Consider the following 22,111-nt stretch of genomic DNA (forward strand, 5'->3'; position numbering starts at 1 on the left):
GTTCTCGCTCCTTCCTTCTGAAATAATGACACCGAAAGCATCAATTCACACACCACTCGTCTCACTAACGCTTTCTTTTCCCCAGTCAGTCAGGTTGGTGGACAGTTAACGCATCTACAGGATATGCACTGCAAGGCTCCCTAATTGAGTCGCATACACAAACTTTAGAAGGCAATCGTAGCCAAGCAGGAGGGAATATGGGACGGATCCATGTTGATGACGTGACTTTAGAGATACTGTGTGCCGCTTTGCGTGATTTTTTAGGCCAAAATCTGTAGGAGCGGTGTCCAAAAATGTGTTTTTGAAAAATCGGGCCTGATGTTGGCACTAGAAGAGGGCCATGTGAGAAATCAGGGGCGGAGGTTGTGATCTGCCATCCAAGGAGTGTGTGTGCAAAGTTTGGCATCGATAGGGCCAATGGTGGCAGAGATAAGAGTAAGAGACAGACAGACAGAGGGACAGACAGCCGGTGGAGCTATCTAATAGTATTGTTCTAGTTTTGGTACATTGAGTACATAATGTATAGTATATGTAGGTCTGGGTTTTTTTCTTTTTTTTCGAGGACGGTGTATCCTTGGCGTTAAAGGCAGAGAAAACCAGAGAATTTCATTGTATTTTTAAATCCCATGACAATAAAGTTGGACTTGAACAAGTGAATGCACATACTGTGTGAAAGCGTTCCTACTGGCAGTTACATCTATACTGTAACCTCTACAAAGCAGAGACGAAAACTCTGCGTAGGTATCTAGTCTTCCGTCCAACCTCACCGAACACGAGACGCACACAAACCAACGGCAAATAAGGACACACTCACCTTCTACTACCAGTTCAAAGGACTGGCGACGCGTTAGACCAGCCATGGACACTTCACACACATACTCCCCTGCATGTGCATAGGTCAGCTTTCCAAACACGGGCGCCTCTGTCTTCTCACCATCCTAAGAGCGAGAAGTAGGATACTGAGCTGAATGTCGATTGGCGAAAAAGTTTAAAACATTTCAAAATGCCTATGAATGGAAACACATTTGCATGTTCTGTGCCTGGCAGCTTGCATGCAAGTTATCCCTGTCTCTTCCTTAGGTATTTATAGGCACGTTGTTTTGTTGCAGTCCAAATGTACATCTTTAGACAGAAAATGGACCAGTAACGGGGGCCAGCAAAATGTTGGCTGGTGATGGGCATTTTTGTCCAAATTCTATTTTTGCCATGGACATACAAAATGAACATTCCAATATGTTTTTGTAACAGTATGAGCCACTACTAGTGTGATACACACGTTTTTAAAAGCTAATCTTAAAGTGATAGTTCACCTATGTTTGACATGAAGCTGTGTGAAATACTTGCCATTAAAATAGTGGTTACATATGTATTAATTCATTACCAGAGTCCTGTGGTCAGAGTTCTGGTCAGTTTTAGATGAATATAAAGTAGTTCCGGTGATTTGGCAGGGGCTCATGGCCCAATCATTAAAAATAGATGAATCCACAAAACTAGCTTCATTTGTATTGTTGACCTATTTCTACCAAATAGACCAACTTTCGTTCAACTTTGACCCCTCTGTCACATGGTACTATTTTTTGTGTCCAGTATCACTACGCCGCTGCAACGTATTTCCCCAAAACAAGGTGCTTTGCAGTCAGGTGATCAGAACGAAACCTCACTCTATATGTTAGAAATAGGCCAACAATACAAATGACGCTAGTTTTGTGGATTAATCTATTTTCAATGATTGGGCCACGCCAAATGTCCCCCACCCCATTGGAACTACTTAATATTCATCTAAAACTGACCAGAACTCTGACCACGGGACTCTGGTAATCAATTAATACATTTGTAACCACTATTTTAATGGCAAGTATTTCACACAGCTTTACGTCAAAAATAGGTGAACTATCACTTTAAAATGTAATCAGTGTTATTCACCTACTCTGAAGAAAACCTGGAGACTGGCATTTCAATAACTTCTCAGTACAGTACAGCCAGTTCTTTCAGCGCACATTAAATGTGAACAAAATAAGGACTCAAACATTTTTCCACGGACGAGACCTGCCACCGGCAAAACACCGCGTGCCAGTTTTGTTGCGTGTACAGACACGTTGATGACCCCTGACCTGCAAATTTCCTGAGGAACGTACTGTACGGTAGAGATGTGGGAAAAACCAACACGCCGCTATCCCACCGCAGGTCTCATGATTGATGGTCACTGTCTTTTCACTTCTGCTGACAAGAAGTAACTAACTTCTTGTCAAACATGTTCCGAACCATGTTTAACCCATTCAGAACGGGTACACATTTTGTGTATCATTATTTTATGCTTTAGCTATTGAAAAATAGCAGATATACAAGCTCACAGCGCGGCACCGAGTGCCGCGCTGCGAGCTTGTAGATCTGCTATTTTTGAAAAAACGTGAAAATTTGAATTTTGACCTGATTCTATAAGTGTCTTTTGAATCCTTCTAAGATTTTTTGAAAAACCTATGTTTCTATGTCAGCAGTCTGGCAAGCCATCGTCAAAGAAAAGGTCCTTTTCACTTAAATGGAGCTCAGTTAGTCTGTTCTTGAGAGACTATACTATGTCAGTGGTTCTCAAACCTTTTCATGTGAAGGACCCCCAAAATGATATGTATTTGGCCACGGTCCCCCGTCTCAAAATATCTAGTTCCAGGGACCACCCAGATGCAAAATTCGAGTTACAAAACGTTCGCTTTGAAAATACATATATCCAAAGATTTGCACACATTTTCACAACTTTTTCCAAAAATAGCAGATCTACAAGCTCGCAGCGCGGCACTCGGTGCCGCGCTGTGAGCTTGTATATCTGCTATTTTTCACCGGTTAAAGCGTTCAATAATTCTAGGCCCTAAATGGGTTAAAAGGGAGGAAGGAATCGGGTTGTGTGTCGGGGATGTTTCACTCAACGTCCTCCTACCATGGCTGCTGTGACGGAACGGAAGCCTTGTGTGTTTTTATTCCTTCCTATATATGTTGTGTTCATGATCCACGTGTCAAAATGGAGTCCTCGTGGGATTCTACACACGTTTCCACCAGGGGCGTCACAAGGGGGGGGAAAAGTGGGACTGAGTTACTAGGGCCCAAGGTGGAGGGGCCTTAACGCTGCGAGCTGGTAGATCTGCTATTTTTGAAAAGTCATGAAAATGTGTGCAAATCTTTGAATATAATTATGTATCTTTTAAGCAAACATTTGTAACTCAAATTTTGCTTCTGGGGGGGGGTCCCTGGAACTAAATTTGACTATTTTGAGATGTGAAACATTTTTCTACAAAACCTTAGAAGGATTTGAAATATTCAAAGGCTTTGACTTTGTTCACGATTTTTCAAAATAGCTCGCAGCGCGGCACTCGGTGCCGCGCTGTGAGCTTGTATAATATCTGCTATTTTTCAATAGTTAAAGCACACAGTAATGCGTAATAATGCGTTCCCAGTCTAAGTGGGTTAAACCCCCTCCCCCTATGAAGAACATTCATGGGGGGGGGGCCCGCAGTGAATCCTTGTACCCACTACCCAGGGCCCAGAATTTGGTGCGACACCCCTGGTTTCCACACAGGGTTTCACTCCCTTACAGCAGCTATTTCCCCCTCCCTCTTTACCTTGGTCCATGTCACTTTGGCATCGCCTGAAGCGTTCTTGTCCATCTTCACCACCAGCGGGTCCTTTACCTTCTTCAGAACCTTCCCAGAAGGGCTCAGGCTCAGGTCCAGATCTGGGAAAGAAGAGTATAAGGTCAGGGAACGGGATGTTCAGCTAGGGGCGCGGCGTTACATCGAGTACCATCGGCATTGGCTCTGCTAATTCATTAGCGCAAAGCCACAGTGTTAGCCAAACTCGAAGAAGAAGACTCACTCACTCACACTGCATATTGCAATGCGCGGCAACCGGCTAGATGGCCCACGCAATAGTAACAATAGCTGGCAGCTCACAATGACATGTACCCTACAGATAATCACATACAGCACACAGCGCTGTAAAAAAGTGCACATGCACGCACGCACGCACGCACGCACGCACGCACGCACATACACAGGTATGTTCTCACGCACGTGCGCAGACACACACACACCATCGTACATTTGAATTGTTTCTCCTCCCTTCAAGCCCCAAACTCAATTTAGAACGCAGGGACAGCCCATACATGAAGACGTGTGAACACACAGAGGCAGCAATGTGATTACTGGAGGGGAAATGTGCGAGTTCCCCATTTATTTATTTATTTTAAATTTTCCTCGTTATTAAAATCTTCTGACCCGTTTGAACAGAGGGTTCAGACACATCGCACCTGGTTAGACAGGGATGATTACTTGAGGGAGAATCTGTAGGAGGCAGCGAAGCTCCCTGCCCGTCTAAAACACTTTGTCACTTTGACTCGTTGGAAGTCAGAAATTTCTAATTAGCTCTCTTCCCTCTTGGCACTTCACTCTGCCTTTCCCTCCTTGGCACTCCACTCTGCCTTCTTCCAAGCTTAGGCTCGCAGAGCTTGGAAATGTGATTACCTTACTGTGCTCCCATGACTTTATTTACCGTCAATAAAAAAGACCTTGTTAAAAACAAAGTTGGAAAATTTCAGTTAGCGAGGGAAGGGCAGGGAAGATTTGACTTGGAGGTGTTTGTTGGCTCAGTGCAAAGGCAACCTCGTGGATACGAGTTTTATGTCTGAAGTCACTTTTCCGCTAGGCGAGGGATGGCAAGGGAGGATTTTGACTGAAGGTGTTTACTGACTCATTGCAGAGGCAACCTCGGGATACGAGTTTGATTTCTGAAGTCACTTTCCCTCTTGTTTTTTGAAAAGTCAAAGTTTGCATAATATGTCACGGATACTCACAGCTAACGGCGATGCTTTGTGAGGCTTCCATCTTCTCGTTGTCAACCAGCGAGCACTTGTATTCGCCGGCGCTGTCCCGCGTGATGGCCGTCACCGTGTAGCTGTCAGAGTTCTCCACCAAAACCGTCTGTCCCTGGAGGGTGGGATAAGAAGGGGTCGGAGGGAACACGGGAATGAGTCATTTTTAACCACTTACAACCCGGTGTCCCTAGGAAACCTTTTTACATTTCTCAAACATTTCAAAAATAGCTAAGAATGCAGCATCTGGAACTGAACACATAAAATCCTTAAGACGTCTTGGAACGTCTTATCTGGTTGCCATGGTTACCAGGAGCCAAATAGGGGCTGTTTTGGCGCCAGGTGAACAAAAACACTACATTTCCCATCAAGCTTAGCGGCCGATCCGCCCGTGAGCATTTCCTCATTCCGATCGGTGTCACAGTGCTCCATTCACTGCACTGTTTCAAACCTCCATAGACACTCCATTGTAAACAGGAGCCATGTTTTCGACTCCTCGTGTGTCAGCTTCGGTCGCGGTTGGGATTTTACTTCACCACGCTAAAAGATGTGCACCCGCCATTCACGCCGATGTTCGCGAGCACAACAAAGACGCATGCGCGCCAGTAAGTTTAACGCAATTAATAATGGCGTCCAACATGTTAACAGTGGGATTTGTGCTATGCTCTCTGGGGATGGGGGAGGCTTGGGCAGGGCCGCCTACCTTGATGTGGAAGTTGTAGCTACTGGGAGGAGGGTTGCCGTCCGCGTGGCATTTCAATGTAACGTTGCCCCCTTCTGCGATGGGCCCTTCAGGCTGAACCGTTAGGCTCACCTTCTCTGTTGGATCTGAGAGAGAGAGAGAGAGAGAGAGAGAGAGAGAGAGAGAGAGAGATGTAAATGTATATTTTCTGTGAAAATATTGGTGCAGAGCAGGGGTCTTCAACGTTTTCAGCCAAGGACCCCTTAGTTGAACACACCTTAGTTGAGAGAGAGATGAAGCAGGGACCCCCACAACTTGTTCATAGATTCCATATTGTTTCATCGTTTGGCAGCACAATTGTCAGTGTATTTTGGATCCATGTCAATTTGTTTTCAGATATTTAACCACTTAAACCGTCAATACTTAATAAACTTGACCTTTCACTCTGTTCTTAGTCCCTTAGTTCCCCTCTACACCAAATCTCTTTGCCGAAAATAGCCGATCTATAAGCTCACAACGTGAGCAACGTTGTGAGCTTGTAGATCTGCTCTTTTTGGCATAAGTTCTGAACGCTAGCAGTGATGTCATTACGTGCGCATCCCGCATCAAAAACTCATTCAAGTCACCCAGGGACTCATTCATGTCATGGTCCTGGGGTCCCGGGGATGCGCCTCCATTGGAGTCCATGTTAACTCATCTAGTGCCGTTTGCGTGATGTCACGCAATAAGTACTAGAGTACTTACAGTGCCGAATGCGTGATGTCGCGCAAAAAGTAATAAATTACTGTAACGTTGAGTACATTACCGAGTAGAATGGCCGGATGTCCGGAGACGAAAATCCGCGCTGATTTGTCATCATCACGGCTCCACGAGCACACAATAGTCATCCCATAACATTGAGGTGGACGGCCGATCTCATCTTTAATGTCCATTATCTCAAAACAACACTTTAGAAGCGAAGATGGAGGCAGATGCTCGCTTATATAACACATGTATAAACGCTCCATTGCAATCCAGCATGGCACCACGTAAACAATGATCGGTTCCGGCGCACGACCCGATGACGTCAGACCGGAAGTGATCACGCTGTGGCACTTCTGGCTTTCAAAATAAGAGAGTGCAAGCGGATGGAGCCTGCGTGAGGCACTCTGGACATCATTGCGACCGAAAATCGCGGGCACAAAATGAGTTAAAATAATTTACCGCGTCGCAGTAAAAAAAAAAGAAGAAAAAAAAATCCACAGACACCACCATTGTTCATGGGTGAAAGCATCCTACTTTACCCTACGTTAACACAAATAAAATCCACATAGAAAGTCTTAAACAGGCGATAGAATGTCAATGTTTTGATTCCACCGACGTCAGATGCCATTTTGCACGCGTAAACTTTATATTGAGGACTCATAAAACTTTTCTGGGACCCATTTGAATGACCACCTGTGGGTCCCGGGACCCATTACATTGAAAACCTAGTAACATCACTGCGCTAGGGTTCAAGTGGTTAATATAAAAAAGGAAAAAAGTTTCTATCACACAAAAATTTGGAGGACCCCCTGTAGTAACTCTGAGGACCCCCTAGGGGTCCCGAACCCCCTGTTGAAGACCCTTGGTATATAGGGTTAAGTAACAAACCGGCCTTCAAGCACGTATTCATAAGACCTTACTTTGACATTGAAATTATCATATTCTTTTGAGCGATTGTCCTGCTGGTTACGCCGTCTACTGTAGGAACAGCCTCCGAACCACAGAGCTGTGCACTCCCTTTGTGACATTTTGGCACGGCATGGCATTTTATCAGCTCCAGGCGTGAGGAAATACATTTAACATTAACTCAACATGGCTGCTCTTGCCTTTATTGGAAGACGGTGCGTTTCAAAGGCAATGCGTTTTCCGAGACTATATACGAAAATACTGTTTTGCTCATGATGATGATGAGTGACTCAGAACTCCCCTGGTCCCCTTTATTTCCCAAGAAATGTTTTGTTCGATTTGTGTGCTGATGTTCTGTAACCATGCCATTACTTGTACCTGTCCACATTCTCTCCACACTGGGATTCCTTGCCAAGGGGACTTTCCAGAGGGAACTCAGTGACAGCTCTGCTATCCCAGGCATCTTTTAGCAGCATATCGTCGTTGTCGGGTGAAAACCTTGCATGTCCGAAACCGTTGGTTTTGCATTTATCATTTTAAAAATGATTTAAAGGGATCCCTGACTAATATGACAAATATGCCTTAATACATTATAATTGTCCTCTATAAATACAATGTAAAATTCAAAACACCTTAATTATTTTATTTCTTCTAGAAATAGCTAATCTTTCACTCAATAGGGGAAATGCCCGTCGCAAGTTGATGATGTCATAAATGTAATTTGTGATCTATCCCTATGGAATTTATGGAATGCATGTGCAAATAAAAGCAAACGTAATACTTCCTATGGTTAATATGAGCATCAAATCAATATTTCAAATGTGTTTGTGTTTTGTTTTTTTTGCACATGCATGCCATAAAAAATACACATGACATTTATGACATCATCAACTTGCGACAGGCATTTCCCCTATTGAGTGAAAGATTAGCTATTTCTAGAAGAAATAAAATGATTTAGGTGTTTTTAATTTTACATTGTAGTTATAGAGGACAATTATAATGTATTAAGGCATATTTGTCGTATTAGCCAGGGATCCTTTTAAACTAGTGAAAACAGCCGATCTACAAGCACACAACGCCTCGCGCCGCGAGGCGTTGTGTGCTTGTAGATCGGCTGTTTTCACTACTTTTGTGCGACGGCCTTGCGTGATGAAGCAGGGCTTTGCTTTGCGAAAGAACGTACACATTTGAAACTTGGAGATACGAGGTTTCCACCCGTCAACGACGATATCCTGTCCAATGTGATCCAGGCTATTCCACGTACCATATCTTCAAGCCAGATACTATGGATGGGTTTTTCTGATAGCAGGCGCACATAAAGGAGGATTTTGTACACATATTAATTTCCCTGGGGTTAGGCAGGAGGAGCAGTTGACTTTCTTTTGTTTTCCATGGTTCCGTCTGAACAACGACTCTTACTCGAGTGAACTTACTCTACCACGATTAACCCATTTAGGCCTAGAACTATTGACTGCTTTAACTATTGAAAAATAGCAGATATACAAGCTCACAGCGCGGCACCGAGTGCCGCGCTGCGAGCTTGTAGATCTGCTATTTTTGAAAAATCGTGTAAAATCTTTGCAAATATTTGAATATCTCATTTTTAAAGTGAACATTTTGTAACTCAAATATTTTGTTCTGAGGGGTCCCTGGAACTTGATATTTTGAGATGGGGGTCCGTGGCCAAATAAATATCAGTTTGGGGGTCCTTGACATGAAAAGGTTTGAGAACCACTGACATGGTAGTCTCTCAAGAACAGACTAACTGAGCTCCAGTTAAGTGAAAAGGACCTTTTCCTTGACGATGGCTGGCCAGATTGCTGACATATAGAAACATAGGCTTTTCAAAAAAACCTTAGAGGGATTCAAAAGACACTTATAGAATCGGGTCAAAATTCAAATGTTCACGATTTTTCAAAAATAGCAGATCTACAAGCTCGCAGCGCGGCACTCGGTGCCGCGCTTTGAGCTTGTAGATCTGCTATTTTTCAATCAACAATTCTTTAAAGTACAACACTATTGACAAAAATGCAACAGAAACCAGTGCACAATGCCTCCGCATTTACAATAACAGCATGCTCTTTACTATTCATTGGTACAAGGCACCATCTGCATTGTCCACATACACTGCACAGTAGAAGCAAAGAGGGAAAGCTATTTCACTAACTTACAAAAAAAAACTAAACCCCACTCTTCTGGCTACTTCAGCAACATCTTTCCTGACCCACTCCTCTCTCTCTGTCCCTAGAGAAGCAATGCCTATATCAAATTCAAATCTACTGTAAACATTCTGGTGCATAATCCCTGAAATAGAGCTCCAGCTATGTGCATATCAATGAACATACAAATATATAACTTTCAATTTCAATTCAATTTGTAATATTTCCAATATTTCAGGATGGAATGATCATTAGACTCGGAGCAATAACCCCACCTACCGTATCTCCCAGACTCCCTCCCCACTGAGTTCAGAGTTTGAATTAATGTAGAAGTATGTGCCGGATGTAATTTGTATATAGATGAGAGTGGATTTAATTTAACCAACTAAACTTCTAACTAAACTAACTAACTCACACTTATGCCAGTGTGCCAGTGATCACCCTCCCCAGTGCCCATGTTGGCACCCGTGCAGAAGGTTGCCTACGCCTGCCTTAAAGGGAAACGTTGAACCTTTAATCTGATTTGATTTGACATCTGTATTAACAAAATATGATGTAACAATTACCAATGTGCTGCTGTGAGGAGTGTGGGTAAAATACTAATGTCTTCTCTGTGTATTTCTCCCACAAAAATACAGGAGTGTGTGGCCATGATGAAGAACACGTAGGGTATTCTTTCCCCATACTAGATCTCTGCACTTGAGATATATTTTCTATACTAATATATAAAAGGTTAGCAAGGTTATCAATAGAAACTGGCTCATTTCTCCAGGCTGCCACTGTGTGCACTATGAAGAAGACTCCACTGCACAAAGAAAACTATACTAACACCCACTAGCAAGGACTCTGCAAGTGGGCGAGATCAGACTAACCTTCTCTGTATAGCTGTGACATCTCTTATAATACATGTATTAGCTTTATTTAGTCAAACTCATTTGCCTCCCGAAGTTTAACCCATTCAAAACGGGCACACAGTCTTGTGTATCATTAATTTATGCTTTAACTATTGAAAAATAGCAGATATACAAGCTCACAGCGCGGCACGCTGCGAGCTTGTAGATCTGCTATTTTTGAAAAATCGTGAAAATTTGAATTTTGACTTCTTTGAATCCTTCTAAGATTTTTTGAAAAACCTATGTTTCTATGTCAGCAATCTGACTAGCCATCGTCAAAGAAAAGGTCCTTTGGCATATCGTCGCTCAGTTAGTCTGTTCTTAAGAGACTACTATGTCAGTGGTTCTCAAACCTTCATGTGAAGGACCCCCACAATGATATTTATTTGGCCATCCCAAAATATTTAGTTCCAGGGACCTTTCAGAAGCAAAAATTGAGTTACAAACGTTCGCTTTGAAAATACATATATATTCAAAGATTTGCACACATTTTCACGACTTTTTCAAAAATAGCAGATCTACAAGCTCGCAGCGCGGCACTCGGTGCCGCACTGTGAGCTTGTATATCTGCTATTTTTCACTGGTTAAAGCAATCAATAATTCTAGGCGCTGAATGGGTTAATTTCTCTCTGAATGTATTAACATCCAACTGCAGCAACAACACCTGCCACAACCATCACACGACGAGCCCTGAAAAGGAACTCCCAAGGGAACCGGAAATGAAGTGTCCAGGCAGAAATGTCAGACAGTGGGCTCAACCGGGGGAATTGCTTATGGTCTCTAGAGGAGCAAAGGCCTTAACCCATTAAGACCCGGGTCTTCTAAATCCATAACAGTTTTCTGAAAAACACAAGTTGCTATATCAGTGCCTTTTCATGTCAAAGATCCCTATAATGTGTTACGTATTGGGCCGCCGACCCGCATCTCAAAATATCTTGCTCCAGTCCAGGGACCCTCAGAAGCAATGATTTGAGTTAAAAATCACACCCGTGTGAAGTGGAGCTGTGTGTGTGTGTGTGTGTGTGTGTGTGTGTGTGTGTGTGTGTGTGTGTGTGTGTGTGTGTGGATCATGTGTACCGATTTTTGTGACATTTGAAGAAAATATGTAGGAAAAGGAGCAAAAAGTGTGTTTTGGAGAAAATTCAAGATGGCGGAAAATCTATCATGGCGCAAATGGGCGTGGCCTATATGGGGAGATGCGTCATGACCCAAGGAATCCAGGGAAAAAATATTTTTAATTTTCCGACCTACGGTTCAAGAGTTACAGGCCAAAACGTAAAGTGGGGTGTTATGGCGCCACCATGCGGCCAAATGACACAATTATTTTTTATTTAATCCTTGAAATCATTATGAACCTCCTCTCCAAGTCTTGAAACTCTAGCCCCTATGGTTTGCGAGAGACAAATAATTGAATGTGAGTTTTTGCAATTCCCATTATAAGTCAATGGGGAAAATTAATTCACTAATAAATTAATATCAATTAAACTATTGAACCTTTCTCTTAGCAAGTTACTAGCCCACTATTCCCGAGTAAGCCGGTCGATTTGACATATGGCGCGAGTGTGTGGTGGCAAAACTGTGGGACTAGTAGCGTGCCGAAGTTTAGGAAGTTCAGGCTACATACAGACACACACACACACACACACACACACAGACCCACACGGCCACGTATAGGGAGCCTGTGCTTCACACAGCTCCAAAAATATACACAAATATTTGCACAAATTGTGATGATTTTTGAGCGGTGGTCACACCGTCTCTATTCGTGGCCGTGTGTGTATGCGTCCGTCCGTCCGTCCGTCCGTCCGTCCGTCCGTCCGTCCGTCCGTGTCTGTCTGTCTGTCTGTATGTAGCCTGCAGTACCTTTTCTGACCACACATGTTAAGGGAGGGGCACTGTTGTTCAGGCCAGGCACACTCACACACGCGCGCGCACACACACACGCAGCCTCCACCGCTCAGTTGACACGAGTGTGATTTTCTAAAATAGCACAATAATTACAACTTTATCTTTCACCATTATCATTGCAATACTGTAGTTGTGTTAGCCCTTTTTGTTTCATTTTCCGTTGTGAGGCTATGAGAGAGCTTCTCCTGATTCGAGTGGAAGAGCAAACAAGGAAATGAAGGGCTCTACAGTCAGTGTGAGTATTTCACACACATTTTCCATTAAAAAAAACTATAGATACGTGCGAAACAGGGGAATATTATAATATATGAGCACAGTAAAGATAACAAGCTACCATAATCTTTTCAATACAGACTAAAGTAATTAAAACGTTTTGTAGTAACCACCAAACCCCAGCCCCATGTCTTTTGATAATCACAAGCAATCCCAAGACAATTCATGCCATCATTTTTTTGTAATCCCGTAGTGCAGGGTTCCCCAATAGGCGGCCCGCGGGCCATTTGCGGCCCGCGGGGGGCTACTGTCTGGCCCCCACCAACCCCAGTAATAATGGTGGTATAAGAGCAGCAACAACACTAGTATATCGTCGTTGTCAGGTGGAAACCTCGTATCTCCAAATTTGTACGTTCTTTCGCAAAGTAAAGCCCTGCTTCATCATTCAAGGCCGTCTCACAAAAGTAGTAAAAACAGCCGATCTACAAGGTGCGAGGCGTTGTGTGCTTGTAGATCGGCTGTTTTCACTAGTTTAAATCTTTTTCAAAATGATAAATGCAAAACGAACGGTTTTGGACATACAAGATTTTCACCCGACAACGACGATATCTGAACTGGCGCTGGAGTAGCGGGAACGCCACCGTTGCCCCCTGCAATGTTGTGGCCCTCGGCTTGGTACCCTCGACATGATTCAATGCTGTGGCCCTCGGCTTGGTACCCTCGACATGATTCAATGCTGTGGCCCTCGGCTTGGTACCCTAGACATGATTCAATGTTGTGGCCCTCGGCTTGGTACCCTAGACATGATTCAATGCTGTGGCCCTGGGCTTGGTACCCTAGACTTGATTCAATGTTGTGGCCCTCGGCTTGGTACCCTAGACATGATTCAATGTTCTGGCCCTGGGCTTGGTACCCTAGACATGATTCAATGTTGTGGCCCTCGGCTTGGTACCCTAGACATGATTCAATGCTGTGGCCCTGGGCTTGGTACCCTAGACATGATTCAATGTTCTGGCCCTCGGCTTGGTACCCTAGACATGATTCAATGTTCTGGCCCTCGGCTTGGTACCCTAGACATGATTCAATGTTCTGGCCCTGGGCTTGGTACCCTAGACATGATTCAATGTTGTGGCCCTCGGCTTGGTACCCTAGACATGATTCAATGTTCTGGCCCTCGGCTTGGTACCCTAGACATGATTCAATGCTGTGGCCCTCGGCTTGGTACCCTAGACATGATGCAATGCTGTGGCCCTCGGCTTGGTACCCTAGACATGATTCATTGTTGTGGCCCTGGGCTTGGTACCCTAGACATGATTCAATGTTGTGGCCCTGGGCTTGGTACCCTAGACATGATTCAATGCTGTGGCCCTCGGCTTGGTACCCTAGACATGATTCGGCCCTTGGAGAAAACTAATTGGGGAACCCTGCCGTAGTGCCTCTGGACATTACGCTCCAGATAGAGATGCAGAGAGAGGCAGGGATTGAGTGTCAGAGAGCTGCTTGCAGGCAGGGCTGTCACACCACATTCTGGGCCCCGGGTACAAGGATTCACTGCGGGCTCCTCATGAATGTTCTTCATAGGGGGAGGGGGTTTAATCCATTTAGACTGGGAACGTATAATTAATTACGCATTATTTTGTGCTTTAACTATTGAAAAATAGCAGATATACAAGCTCAGAGCGCGGCACTCGGTGCTGCGCTGCGAGCTTGTAGATCTACTATTTTTGAAAAATCGTGAAAACGTGTGCAAGTCTTTGAATATTTCAAATCCTTCTAAGGTTTTTTTCTTATGTTTCTATGTCAGTGGTGCTCAAACCTTTTCACATAAAGGACCCCCAAAATGATATGTATTTGGCCACGGACCCCCGTCTCAAAATATTTCGTTCCAGGGACCCCCTAGAAGCAAAATTTCAGTTACAAATGTTCGCTTAAAAAAACACATATATTCAAAGATTTGCACACATTTTCACGACTTTTCAAAAATAGCAGATCTACAAGCTCGCAGCGCGGCATTCGGTGCCACGCTGTGAGCTTGTATATCTGCTATTTTTCAATAGCTAAAGTATAAAATAATTAAGGCCCCTTCCACCTTGGGCCCTGGTAACTCAGTCCCCCTTTTCCCCCCCTTGTGACGCCCCCTGCTTGCAGGCACCTTGTGACGTTCCAACATACACATCAGGCACACTCGTCTACTGGCAATGGGGAAAGGAGTCATTGGCCTAGTTTTTAAAGGTTTTTCTGCATAAAATAAATAATAATCCATACACGTGCTAATGCTTAATTTATGGCACGTCATTATAGGCACACGTTTATTTATTTAAATAAAAATATTTCTAAAACAGCAGATCTACAAGCTCCCAAAACGTCACAATGCAACGTAGAACAGCGTTTTTTGATATGTGTCGCACAATTATCAATTATACTGTGTGTGTATATATACAGGGCTTAAGTGTTTAATTGGTTGTTGTGAACTCGTTGTACTCTCCCTAACAGGTGTCTCAACCTAGAACAGTATAAAAATAGGGACTGCCCTGTTGTTTTTCCAAAAGCAGAACATGTCAAGCGCATACCATAACCTCTGGAATTTTGTACAGCAACACCAAGCTTCAAGAATGAGAAGAATGCCAACATGTTGACTGCGGCGTGAGCGGTGCCTCATTGAAGCAGTCATACCTGGCCTGAGTAATTAAGATTCTCTAGCTGGGGTGACTCAGTGCACACCTGTGCAGTGCATCGATTTAACCCATTTAGGCATAGAATTATTGAGTGCTTTAACCAGTGGAAAAATAACAGATATACAAGCTCGCAGCGCGGCACCGAGTGCCGCGCTGCGAGCTTGTAGATCTGCTATTTTTGAAAAAGTCATGAAAATGTGTGCAAATCTTTGAATATATGTATTTTTCAAAGCGAACGTTTGTAACTCAGATTTTGCTTCTGGGTGGTCCCTGGAACAAAATATTTTGAGATGGGGGTCCGTGGCCAAATAAATATCATTTTGGGGGTCCTTCACATAAAAAGGTTTGAGAACCAATGACATAGTAGTCTCTCAAGAACAGACTAACTGAGCTCCAGCTAAGTGAAAAAGACCTTTTCTTTGACGATGGCTAGTAGCCAGATTGCTGACATAGAAACATAGGTTTTTCAAAACACCTTAGAAGGATTCAAAAGACACTTATAGAATCGGGTCAAAATTCGAATTTTCATTATTTTTCAAAAATATCAGATCTACAAGCTCGCAGCGCGGCACTCGGTGCCGCGCTGTGAGCTTGTATATCTGCTATTTTTCAATAGTTAAAGCATAAAATAAAGATACACAACAACGTGTACCCGTTCTAAATGGGTTTTAAGCTGTAATCTTACGTCAAATTCTAACCAGGATTAGATTACATTTCATTATACAGCTTCTACAGAGGCAGTCATATTTTCCGCTGCCTGGATGCACATTATAATTAAATGTCGAATGTAAAGTCCCGTAGAGATATGGATAGCCGGCTGGCCGCCGTATGTCTTGGATATGTCTTGCACTGCCCGATTGCATTCACAGATCGGTGAAGCTGGGAAGCCCTGTTGTCCTTGGACCAAGTGGCAATAAGTACTGTCTACAACAACTATGCCGTCAATACGTATCCCTCTTATAGGAGCAGTTGTAATAGGACCCATGGTCAATAAAGTGGCTGGCAAGGCTGGCAATAGACCCCAAATGAAATTAGAAGGTGGTAAGATTGTGTATTGGTGTTTGAAAACAGTGCAAAACCCTGGCAGGGCATTCATATTCAAAGAAGACCTTTAACGTTGCGATCAATGAGCTCTTAAAAATTAACAAATTAGTAATTTCACACTAGGAGTGTGAAATTAGGAGTTGTTTTGGGGGAATGTTCCATGCAATTCCATTGAATGTATCTGTTTTCTACCTTGTTGAAATGAAATTCAATCAAAGGTCCTGTCATTCACCCTTACAGTGTAGAAAAAGGTGACTTTGTGTCAGTGCATTACAGGCGTGGAACCTGAAGGAGGTGCTATAGTCCAGAGGTTCCCAAAGTGTTCACCTATTGAGACCCAAAAAGACATTTGGTGTCAACCGGGTGGATCCAAACTTGAATTCATAACTTAAGCCAGTGATTCTCAAAATTTGAAGGTCTTCCCCTGAACTTTGATAGTGTACAAATGGAATCAAATTGACCCGTTAGCATCCATTTGGTTCCATTTTGTATACTGTCAAAGTTAAAGACTTGTATGGGTCAATTTAGACCCCCATAAAGGAACCTAAGGAGTCCCTGGAATCCACTTTGAGAACCTCTGTCTTAAGCTCTTGTTTAAAATAGCGAAAATAGCCAATCTACAAGCTCACAGGCCGTTGTGATGGGATGCGTTGTGAGTTTGTAGATCTGATATTTCAACTCTCTACCAAGTTTATTTTATTTTTTAATGGAATGTCTTTGACCCATTGTTTGGGAAACACTACCGTAGCATTGTTGCGACCGTGGGTCGCAGTTTACTGTCAGAACCGGCACAGCTTGTCCGTCCGTGAACTTATGGGTAGCGCCCGACACTGTGGTTCCCCTGACACATCACTGTCTTGGCCATCTGGCCAGTGATGTCAAAGTGATGTGAACATCAGAGATGTCGATATATGGGCATAAAAGGGACAGAGTCACAGTGATGTCACAGTGATGTGGACATCAGGGATCTCCATAAATGAGCATAAAAGGGATTTGTTCCCCCGGCATCACAGGGATCTCCATATATGGGCATAAAAGGGACAGTCTGTCTGTCTGTCTGTCTGTCTGTCTGTCTGTCTGTCTGTCTGTCTGTCTGTCTGTCCGGGTAACGCTTGTCTTTTTTGTTGATTGACTCTCACACTCTTGACATCACGCTCTGACATCACTGTGATGTCATGGAAACCAAATCCCTTTTATTGTCATATATGGAGATCCCGGTGATGCCAGGCTTGTCGCCATGAGGCGTCTTACTGGTACTTACAGTGGACAGGGATGGTCTGGGGCTCTGACTCCACCGGGCCCAGCTTGTGCTTGGCCATGCAGCTGAAACGGGCCCCCAGGTCCCCCTTGGTGGCCGTGTACTGCAGGGAGGAGGAGGTGGTGGACAGACCGGTGGCGGGGTCTTCCTTCACAGTGGAGCTGACAATGATGGCTGTACGGGAAGGAACACGCACACACACACACACAGGCAACAGTGAGTATCTGTTATTGTTTCATTTCATTTAATCCGAGGCACCCCTACATTATAATTTTCACTCCCAGCACCTTATATTTATAGCATATCGTCGTTGTCGGGTGGAAACCTTGTATGTCCAAAACCGTTCATTTTGTATATCATCTAAAACATTTACTAAACTAGTGAAAACAGCAGATCTACAAGCACACAACGTGCTTGTAGATCGGCTGTTTTCACTAGTTTTGTGCGACAGTCTTGTATGATGAAGCAATAAAGTGGGTGCCCCGTCACCCACTTTGAAAACCCCTGCCCTAGGGGGTCCTCAGAGTTACTACAGGGGGTCCTCCAAATCTTTGTGCGATAGAAACTTTTTTTCACCTTTTTTATATTAACGACTTGAACCCTAGCGTCTATATTCTGAGAACTTTAGCCAAAGATAGCAGATCTACAAGCTCACAACGCCTCGCGCTGCGAAGCGAGGCGTTTTCGGCAAAGAGGTTTGGTGTAGAGGGGAAAAGAGCAGACTAAGTACAGAGTGAAAGGTCAAGTTTATTACGTTTTGACGGTTCAAGTGGTTGAATATCTGAAAACAAATTGAAAATGAATCCAAAATAATGTGCTGTCAAACAATGTGGGGGTCCCTGCTTCATCTCTCTGTCAAATAAGGGGTCCTTGGCCTGAAAACGTTGAAGACCTGTGATCTACGGTATAAATCACAGAAAATTATACCGAACTGACTTTACATATGTCCCTTGTTGTAATGAAGGGTGCGGCTACCGGGCGCTGGTTTGGGGGTGAATAGTCACTTAGATCCTCAATGTCAGATGGTTAACAAAGAAATAGCATGCAGAATATTCAGAATAATGATAATAGAATAGGAGTAGGAAGTTGTCCTCTAGCTGCAGAGATATGATTGACTGCATGAAGTTTCAGGATCTGTGTGCTACGAAGGAGCTTCTATACCAGTGGTTCTCAACCTTTTCAGGCTGTGACCTCCCAGAATAACCATCTGAACTGGGGTGGGGACCCGGGACCCCCCACCCTGACAAGCACTTGGAATGTAGGAGTTGAGGAATCACATTTTGTTTGACTCGGTAGTTTGGCCAATGTTTGACCATGTTTTTATATAGTTTGTTGTTCAACAATTTTATCTCTCTGTCTTCTATGCCGGGCCATTATATAAACTAGTAGCTTGCCTAGGGGTGTGCACAGTATATCGCCATTGTCGGGTGGAAACCTCGTATCTCCAAGTTTCAAATTTGTACGTTTTTTCGCAAAGTAAACCCCCGCTTTATCATACAAGGCCGTCGCACAAAAGTAGTGAAAACAGCAGATCTACAAGCACACAACGCCTCGCGGTGTGTGCTTGTAGATCGGCTGTTTTCACTAGTTTCGTTCATTTTTAAAATGATAAATGCAAAACAAACGATTTTGGACATATAAGGTTTCCACCCGACAACGACGATATGAGGGATCGAATGTAGGAGTCTCAGAAGTAATGTTGGAGAACCCAGACGTATCAGTGATATCAGTCATCTCCAAATTTGGGCATTGTTTCAGCATGCAGATGTTACCATGGCGGCGACGCATGCGCAGTACAGGCTGTGACGTCACACTGGCATTGTGCAGGATTAGGTGGTGATCTCATGCTGGAATGTCGTATCCTTTGTAACTCTTGTATTGTATCTAAGCTTTGTAGATGCCATTGTTGTCTCCTGTGTAAGGTACCAAATTGAACTCAAACTAGCATAGAAAAGTGGTTTATTTTTGTCAGCACTGTTAGACCCAAACTGTGATGTGTTCAAATTGAGAAGTGAAAAGACACATATCATTACTGTCAGGCAGAAACCTTGTATCTTTTTTTCCTGCTATTTTCCCCCCTTTTTATGTTTTTTCAATGAAAGTGTTTAATTGTGTTTGTGTGTTTTCTAAACACTGAACCGACGATACGCATTAACAAGAGCTTGTGAGAAACAATAACTTCTTCTTTTTGCCATTTTCTGAAAAGTAACAGTGTCCGACATATAAGGTTTCCATTTGAAAGCAACGTTATGTTTTGCCCAAATAGAACTGTGACGCGTTAAAAACAGAAGTGAAAATTCAAATGTAGCATATTAACATCATGAAAGGGGTGATCCGTTTCATCAGGTATGATGTCATAACAGAGAATGGCACGGTGATGTTTTCAACCTGTTGTCAGTGAAAATACCCCAGCAGTCCCTCAGGGGGCTTTCTGTTAGTGTCTTACAGTATGACACGGTGTGTCACGGCCAGGGGCGTCGCACCAAATTCTGGGCCCTGGGTACAAGGATTCACTGTGGGGGCCCCTGTGCTTTAACTATTGAAAAACAGCAGATATACAAGCTCACAGCGCGGCACCGAGTGCCGCGCTGCGAGCTTGTAGATCTGCTATTTTTGAAAAATCATGAAAATCTTTGAATATTTCAAATCCTTCTAAGGTTTTTTGAAAAATCTATGTTTCGATGTCAGTGGTGCTCAAACGTATTCATGTGAAGGACCCCCAAGATGATATGTATTTGGACACAGCTAGACCCCCCATCTCAAAATATTTAGTTCCAGGGACTCCTCCCCGGAAGCAAAATTTGAGTTACAAATGTTCGCTTAAACAATACATATATTCAAAGATTTGTACACATTTTCACGACTTTTTCAAAAATAGCAGATCTACAAGCTCGCAGCGCGGCACTCGGTGCCGCGCTGTGAGCTTGTATATCTGCTATTTTTCAATAGCTAAAGTTACTAGGGCCCCTCCACCTTGGGCCCTGGTAACTCAGTCCCACTTTCCTACCCCTTGTGACGCCCCTGACGGTGTGTCACGGCCGTGTTTGAGTAAACAGAATGTCATGTCATTTGATTTACCTTTCCCGTCAGCGACCAATGGCTGTCCATTCTTTTGCCACGTGATCTCAGCAGCAGGGTTGGCGTCCTTCGAAACGCACGTCCCCAACTGGGAAAATAAAAATGAATACAAAACAACATTTAATTCATTATAAGTATATAAAAAAAATTCACCAAAGCAACAAATCAATCCACCCGAACAAATGACGAATCCATTGTGTACTAGGAAATGAACCCATGCCGTTTAATGTGATAAAAATTAAAAGAAACACATTTTGGCCATTTGGCCAACAATGAAAATATGCACGCAGAAGATAACGAGAAATTACAATTTCAATATCCTTGGATGTGTGTGCTGTAAAGTTGCTATTATAAAAGTAATTTTGGCATTCTAATGTGGACTACGAGCTACATAATAGCATTTAATGTGATAAAAAAAAAGAAAGAAAAACTGAAAGAAAAAGATGTTTGGCCATGTACTGTAACAATGCATGCAGAAGATAATGACAAATTCCAATTTTGACATCCTTGATGTGTGTACTGTAAAGATGTTACTGTGTGTCATTTTGGCATTCCGACATCGACTTAAGCAATATTACACGAGAGAGCATGTGCTTTATCGTCAACATCATCACGCCTGCGTTGCCTCAGGAATGAGCCAGAGGGGCGAGCTCCGCTGGCAACATAGCAGTGATGATATTGACGATAAGGCAGACCCTCGAGTCTCAAATATGAACCCTTGTTGTAAAAAAAACAAAGTTGTCCTTTAAAGGGGATAATAGAAATAAACATTGTGCCGAAGGGGAAAACTGGATTAAAACGTCCCACACATATTGACTCTCTGTGTCACAGCTGAAGGTGTGAAGGTCACCAACAGTATCAGTGAGTCACGTGTGAAATGAGTAAACACAGCATGACATCATTCCACTCCAGTGAGTAGTGCATACATACACCGGGAAATCCTTGGTGTTCATTTAAGCCCCCTTGTACCTCTGAGAGAGCGAACAGATGTGACGGGTCCATTTTGGTTACATTTGTACGCTACTCACAGAGTTAAAGGAACTCTTCACCCATGTTCAGCCTTATCTACATAACCGTCACTGTTCGGGCAGGAACCTCGTATCTCAGAGTTTCCATAAAGCAAAGCCCTGCGTCATCATACAAGACTGTCGCACAAGACTAGTGAAAATAGCTGATCTACAAGCACACAACGCCTCGCGATGGCGAGGTGTTGTGTGCTTGTAGATCAACTATTTTCACTAGTTGAAATCATTTTTAAAATGATAAATGCAAAACGAACGGTTTAGGACATACAGGGTTTCCACCCGACAACAACGATATAATGTCTCTAAAGCATGGCACTATACAGTATGTCTGTCTACTCACTATGGGTCTCAGGGGTGGGCTATGGGCAGTTCAGAAAGCTATTATAGCTATCCCATGTTTTATGTCCTGACATCAAGTGTGTTCATTTTATTGATGAAAGAACAATTGGCTTCTATTTCAGTGGGATAAATGCCAGGAAGAGGAAAGGCTGCAATTTCCATTAGCTCTAAAAAAAAAAAAAAAAAAATCCCCACCAATGAAGTCATCAGTATGCAGGTTTCTGAACTGTCCACAGCCCACCTCTGAGACGTGGAGTGAGTGGACAGAAATGGTGCCAACTTATTATGTGCCAACACAAAAAAGAAAAGTGGAGAGTCCTTGAGTTCCCAAG

General features: G+C 43.4%; 1 protein-coding gene across 2 annotated transcripts in view; it reads right to left on the reverse strand.

Moving 5' to 3' along the window:
* alcama (activated leukocyte cell adhesion molecule a) overlaps positions 1–22,111 on the reverse strand; it is a 109,234-nt gene that overhangs the window by 14,957 nt on the left and 72,166 nt on the right. For both annotated transcript variants that reach the window (XM_080748413.1, XM_080748412.1), the window contains exons 5-10: positions 20,416–20,503; positions 17,341–17,511; positions 5,559–5,683; positions 4,838–4,970; positions 3,609–3,721; positions 815–938 (exon numbers count right to left, since the gene is read on the reverse strand). In XM_080748413.1, coding sequence (XP_080604539.1) covers positions 815–938; positions 3,609–3,721; positions 4,838–4,970; positions 5,559–5,683; positions 17,341–17,511; positions 20,416–20,503 — 754 coding nt within the window. The remainder of the gene's footprint in view (positions 1–814; positions 939–3,608; positions 3,722–4,837; positions 4,971–5,558; positions 5,684–17,340; positions 17,512–20,415; positions 20,504–22,111) is intronic.

This window comes from Nannobrachium achirus, assembly GCF_963921795.1.
Source record: "Nannobrachium achirus genome assembly, chromosome: 19".
Lineage (NCBI taxonomy): Eukaryota > Metazoa > Chordata > Actinopteri > Myctophiformes > Myctophidae > Nannobrachium > Nannobrachium achirus.